We start from the raw sequence: 6293 nt of genomic DNA, 5'->3' as shown, positions 1-6293 counted from the left end.
AGATAGTATTGGTATCTACTAAATAGACAAATTCAATTTAATATTTTTCATCATACATATTGCACTTTATACAGACTGAATAAAATGAGTGATGATATTGCTAACCAATCCCAAAGAGGTAAAATGTCTGTTGGGGATTTGTTTATCCTTTGGGGTCGTCTACAGTTGCAGACCTATTTAAATAATGTAATTACAATAACCTCAGAGGTATAAGGCTTCATTTGGTCTTTGGTCCTAAGATTTGGATACTTGGAGATGTTGCATCCTTAAAATAACTTCATTCACTATTTGTTAATGTATTTAATTATTATTATTATTTATTTTTATTTGATTTTATAACCAGTCTAGGAGTTGTGCTCACATTGGAAAAATTAGCAGTAGAAAACCTTTGACCATAACAGGTCATAGTTCACCTTCTGTGAGATGCCAAAGGAAAAAGAAAACATTTTATTTTAATGGGAATTTAATAGACTGATTTGATCTGGTTTTAGTTATTTTGATCTCTGTGAAGCACTTTGTGATGTTTGTGTCTGTGAAAAGTTAAATAGAAATAAAGTTTACTTACTTAATTAGACTGAGATCAGTCAAATGTACTACAGTATGAGTATGCATGTTGGTATATTTCTGTCAGGCTCATTGCACATTTATTTTTTTATATGTTGGCTACTCTATTGCTGGCGTAAAATTAGCGAATCATTTTTTCCCCCCTGCTGTGCTGATGATCCTTTTATTTAGTGTATTTGGCTCAAATAAGTCATCATCATCTGAGCTGCCATCGTAGTTTTTATGGCTGAATGCCAAAAAAAGAATGACATTTTATCGCACTCTGTGCTTTTGCCAGCATTGCTTAATTTATTTGTCTAAGATGCAAGTTCACAGTTTTCAACACTGCCTCATCTATTCTAAGCAGAATGTACATGTGGTGACACAATACTCTGTAGTTTTTTTTTTCTCCTTTTCTGTTCTCCCTTCATGGTGCACAAATAAGAATAATAATTGCTGCTGTGCCTTTAGACACAATAGGCTGGCCTTGCGGTGGATRAGTAGAATTGTTTCTCTTTACTCTGCAGGAGCGTGTACAAATCGAAAATGGAGCCCTTTCCATAACTGCGTTGAACCTGTCAGATTCCGGGATGTATCAGTGTGTGGCTGAAAACAAACATGGCAGTGTTTACTCCAGTGCCCAGCTAATGGTGTTAGGTAAGATTGCCTCCCTTCTTCTGCTTTTATTCAGCTTCTCTGTGCGAGCGTTTGATCATCTGCTAAGATAAAAAGCTGCCCGCTCTAATGTTCCTCAGAAATCAGCCTGCACATTCATTTGATGTCAACGTGGGCTCTGCCAGCAAGATTATGAATCTGATAGAGTGTCTCATTTTACTTTCAGTCATTTCATCTATTGATTTGGATACTACAAACACGTTGCCTTGTGGCATTGTTCATGCTTTCTCGTGTACACCCGGTATTGATTTATTTGCAAAGCTTTGATGGCTGGCTCCATGAGAAATTCAATTCTCTCTTGGTACATGTGATGACACTTGAGGGGTCTAATGATGGCTAGCTTAAATGTGATGATGAATGTGGACACTGGCTGCTGACTGGAGATATGATGAGGCCGGATGCTGTGTGTGTGGGTGTGTGTGTTTGTGTTTGCCTGAAGCTGAAGGACAGGGTGACCAGTGTGCCACAGCCTTCAGCCCTGAAAGCCTCTGTCCTGAGAGTTCAAGCTTCTGAAAGCTGAAGGAAGTCCTAAAAACATTATTTTAATATCGGGAAAAATCTCACGTTTTCTCTTTGTTTTAATCTCACACCTTCTCTCTTTTCTTGTACACAAAGCTTCAGCTCCCAGTTTTTCCAGAAGTCCATTAAAGACCTTGGTAAAAGCTCGCTCCGGCAGCGAAGTCACTCTTGAATGCAAGCCTCAGGCCTCGCCCCCAGCAATTAGCCTGTGGAAGAAAGGGAATGAGATCCTGCAAAGAACTGAAAGGTAGGATAAGAATCTAAGTGCACATTCCCACAAGCTTTTATTCACATTCACTGCAAGCAGATTAATTTCACCAGTGTATTTGGCATTTGTGTGAATGCATAAAAGGGAAGACTAATGAGAAGAAAGGGAGCAGGGTACTCACCAGGAAAATTGCACAAACTGTATTTAATGTAGTGCGTGTGCCTTCATATGGAAATGATTTGGTGTGAGCTGTGCAGATGCCAGGTGGTTGGATCAACACTGCATGTGTTAAATGTTTAAGGGGGGGAAGAAAAGGATCGGCAAATTGAATCACTGATGAAAATGATGTCGATCCACTTTTAGTCAGCGGAAAGTAATCTGAAAAGCCAAACTGATGCTTTTGCACCTGCAATTATCTGCTTTATGAGGTTTAAAAAGAGACACGGGAGAGTGATTGATGAAATCTGGAAAGCTGCAGAAATGAAAGCCTGGAGAGCCGAAACGTCTCACAGGACATGGAACCTCTCCACGCTGACATGATTCAGACAATGAGCAACATCAAGCGGCACTTTCAACYCCAGAAAGTGGTGCTTAATTTATTTTGTTGCTCAGCCGTGGTCTGATTTCCTACTCAGGATGGGTTCACATAAAAGGAAAGGACAAATTAAAGGCGGAGGATTCCAAAAGCAAATCAGACACACATTAGATCGGTCCATCAACATACATTCAAGCAAGTCGGCGCATGGTGACTGAATAAAAACAACCCCAGCAAAGGCATCCCTGCGCATAGAAAAAAAAAAAGAGTTTGAATCACTCCCATGCTGCTCATTGCGAGGCGTTCTGAGAAAGAACAATGCGAGCAAAGCGTCGTGTCCAAACAGCACTGAGGCTCCGGATRGGAAGCTGCATCCATAGCTGCAGATAATTGGTAGAATTCCCCGACGGACTGACATTTAACATAGCATGTGTGAAGCCCACGTTCTCTTTGAAAGTGCAAAAAGAAAGTGTTCAGATATGCAGCAGTGTTACAAATTGATGCAGTATGAAAAGTATTTCATTAGCAGTGCGACACACCTGTAGACACGGGTTTTATTCTATAACTTCCTGCAGTGTGAAAGGCTTTTAGCTAAGCAGGATTTTGTAATTAAGGTTAAATAACGCTTGCAGGCAGAAGTTGTTCATATAGTGCAGTTACTTATGTCTCCAGCTGCTGCTGGTGGCAGAGCTGATGTTCTTATAACAATTTTTACATGTTTTATTTAGACAGCAGTGCTAAAAACTGGTAAAACGTTTGGAAATGCTTTAGTTTTATTAGATAATATATTTCCTGTTTAGACCTTGAACATTGATGTATCTTTATTTTTTTAGTAGTACTTATTTCATGTAATACTGTGTTCAGATTTGTTTCGTTTCCAGGATCTTGGTTTCTCCTGACATCAGCAACATAAAGACTTTAAAGTTGTTTTATTTATTTATTGGAGTGTTAAAAAAAGGCTCTTTTTAAATTGTGCTTTTATTTTGTAAGGCATTTCACAGTTTAACTGCTAACCTACCTATAAAAGTTTTATTCTCTGAGATTTAACAAAGAGCATTGAAGTATAATCAGAGTCAAAGTGTTGTTTAACTTGGGTTTTCTCATTTTTRAAACAAATTGGCCTTATAAACACAACTTAACAACTTAGCTGAAGATCATTTTAAAACAATCTGAACTTATAAATGCACTAAYGTCAGTATAAACTGATGCAACAAATGTAATGCCAAGCTAAGCCGTTAAACTCACACCAATAAAAGCTTGTTTTTGCTTCCACAGGATTAATGTGTTTTCAAATGGAACATTAAAAATCAGCAACGTAACCAAACGAGACGCAGCGAGCTACACGTGCATGGCTAAGAACCAGTTTGGAACAGCAAGCACAACTGGGAGGCTCCTCATCACTGGTGAGCTTTGCTCTTTTACATCAATATGTGCCAAAAATGTTAGATTAAATTTAACATGATAAGCATTTAATCATGGCTTGCTCTTAGTTTTCAGCAACAATGGAAATGTGTCTCTAAAGACTTGTGGTAATCATTGACACAAAAGCAAAAAAAGTATTGTAAAGTAACAAAGTACAAATACTTTGTTACTGTACTTATGTAGAAATGTATCTGTATTTGAGTAATAATTTTCAGTCAGCTTTTTCTACTCGCAACATTTTCACACAATTTTCTGGACCTCTTGAAAAAAGATATGACGTTAAAAGTCATTACTCCCATTTCCTTTTGGCATATTGTTCAAAAAATAACAACCTATCCAGATAAACTGCACCTCTTGGATCGAGTAAATTTAACTGTGGTTGGATAAGAAACAATAAATACAATATAAAACATTTAAAYACCCGATCCATCCCAACTTCACATGACACGAATCACGTCACAAACATGTAAAAGGCGTTTTGGTAGATTTTGACTGTCTGGAGTAATGTGAAAAATGTAAAATAAATAAATAAATAAATAAATAAATAAATAACAATTAATTGTGTGTGATGCAGAGGTTAGAGGTAAGCATGTGATCTGAAGGTTGCTGGTTCAACTCCCCTAACCAACCTGAGCAAGGCACTTAACCTCTCAACTTGCTCCCCGGGTGCCTCAAAAATGGCAGCCCACTGCGGCACGTGTGCTCACATGTGATGGGAAAAATGCAGAGAATGCATTTCCCCACTGAGGGACATTAGGGGTTAATAAAAATAAATAAATTAAAAAAAATGAATGTATATAAGCTACAGAATGGGTATAAAAATGTAAAATTGCCAGACATTGCTGTTAGTTATTGTAATGGCTTGTAGACAGTAGCTTCTGTGGCATATGTTATTATACAGAGTCTAGCAGGCTGAATTATGCTACAGATTAGTACAAATTATTAAATAGTACAAAGCTGGTATTGCCTCCGGTTGTTGTAACATTCACACAGTGTAAAATTTCTGCATTTTTCTGAAAATGTTTAAGTTTAGTTATAGATTAGACACTGATCACTGTAATTAACTGTGACAGGAAGATCCTACATAATTTACATGTTAAACAAGTTAATTGCAAGTTAATTCATTAAAAAAGTTAGTATGATTATTCAACTAGCTAATAAGTCTTGAAATTATTAGAAGTCACAGTAATTATTGACTAACATTGAGTTTAGTTTAGTTCATCATAAGTTATAACGGCTGCTGTATGTTTTCCTTGTGTAATATTCATTTACATTGYGTTTTACATCATTGTTGAATGGAATCATTATCATGCGTTATACTAATTTATTGTAAAAAGATACAAAAATAATTTGTGACAAAGATCCAGCAGGACTTGCTGCTAATTAAATAGTTGTTTTGTCAGCTGTGAGCTCTTGCCCTTTCCGGGCGCCATTAGCTTCTCCATGTGACAGATGCAGGCAGTAGGCAGTACAGTCTAGTTGTCTTATCTAACTCTATGTCAAACAACTAAATACTGTGTACAACGTTTACAATTACAGGCTAATGTGGTGGACTGTGAAAGGGTTAATGTGTAAACTCTGGGCTAGGAGGAAAACTCGACGTGTTTTTGAACAGGCTGTACATTATTTGTTGTTAGGTGGTGTTTTTTCATTCTTTGCCCTCGAGGCGTGGTGTTCAGCATGTTTTAGACATTTGCCTGCGCTCGTAAGACCCCATTCAAATGAATGGATCACCTCATTAACTTGTCATCAAGTTCTGCAGAAGCCTATTAATGACCCTTTTATTTCAACCAGGTGTGTTGAAGCGGCGAACAAGATAAACATGCTGGGCAGTGAGTCCCAAGGACAAAAAATAAAACACATTTTTCATAGGTAACAAAAATGTGACCCCCCCCCCCATCTACTTCTGCAGTTCTGAAAAAAACTGTGCTGGAGAATATATTTTTTTCTGAAAATACAACAGCCAAGACCATAATAGACTTTCAGCAGTTATACTCTTGTACGTGAGGAAATAGAAAAAGGTTTACATGTTCATGATAAATAACAAAAGTTTGATGTTGTCAGATGTGTTCCTATTATCATGTGATCAACAGCAGTGCAGCTAACATAGAGTGCAGTCTAAATGTTGAAGACAGATTAATATATATGTGTTATGGTGCCTCCTTGGCTTGTTGCCAAGCGAGAGTGAAACGGGACAGAAGACAACAAGCAGTGATCAGTTCCCCAACAAAGCAGTGTATCAGTTAATCAAATTATTATTTGCATGTTGCTTTACTGACGTCGTGACTAAAAGCAGTATTATAAATGAAAGTTGAAGTTCTGCCAAGAGTCTACAGGTCCTTCTCAAAAAATTTGCATATTGTGATAAAGTTCATAATTTTCTGTAATGTA

The 6293-nt window shown here is 37.3% G+C and overlaps 1 protein-coding gene across 4 annotated transcripts in view; it reads left to right on the top strand.

The window, feature by feature from the left end:
* Window positions 1-6293, top strand: part of cntn3b (contactin 3b) — a 147668-nt gene that overhangs the window by 92502 nt on the left and 48873 nt on the right. For all 4 annotated transcript variants that reach the window (XM_014009484.1, XM_014009483.1, XM_014009481.1 and 1 more), the window contains 3 exons: window positions 1071-1200; window positions 1834-1984; window positions 3756-3883. In XM_014009484.1, the coding sequence (XP_013864938.1) occupies window positions 1071-1200; window positions 1834-1984; window positions 3756-3883 (409 nt within the window). The remainder of the gene's footprint in view (window positions 1-1070; window positions 1201-1833; window positions 1985-3755; window positions 3884-6293) is intronic.

The sequence above is a fragment of the Austrofundulus limnaeus genome, unplaced genomic scaffold, assembly GCF_001266775.1.
Source record: "Austrofundulus limnaeus strain Quisiro unplaced genomic scaffold, Austrofundulus_limnaeus-1.0 Scaffold58, whole genome shotgun sequence".
Classification (NCBI taxonomy): domain Eukaryota; kingdom Metazoa; phylum Chordata; class Actinopteri; order Cyprinodontiformes; family Rivulidae; genus Austrofundulus; species Austrofundulus limnaeus.
This window is presented reverse-complemented; position numbering and strand designations above follow the sequence as displayed.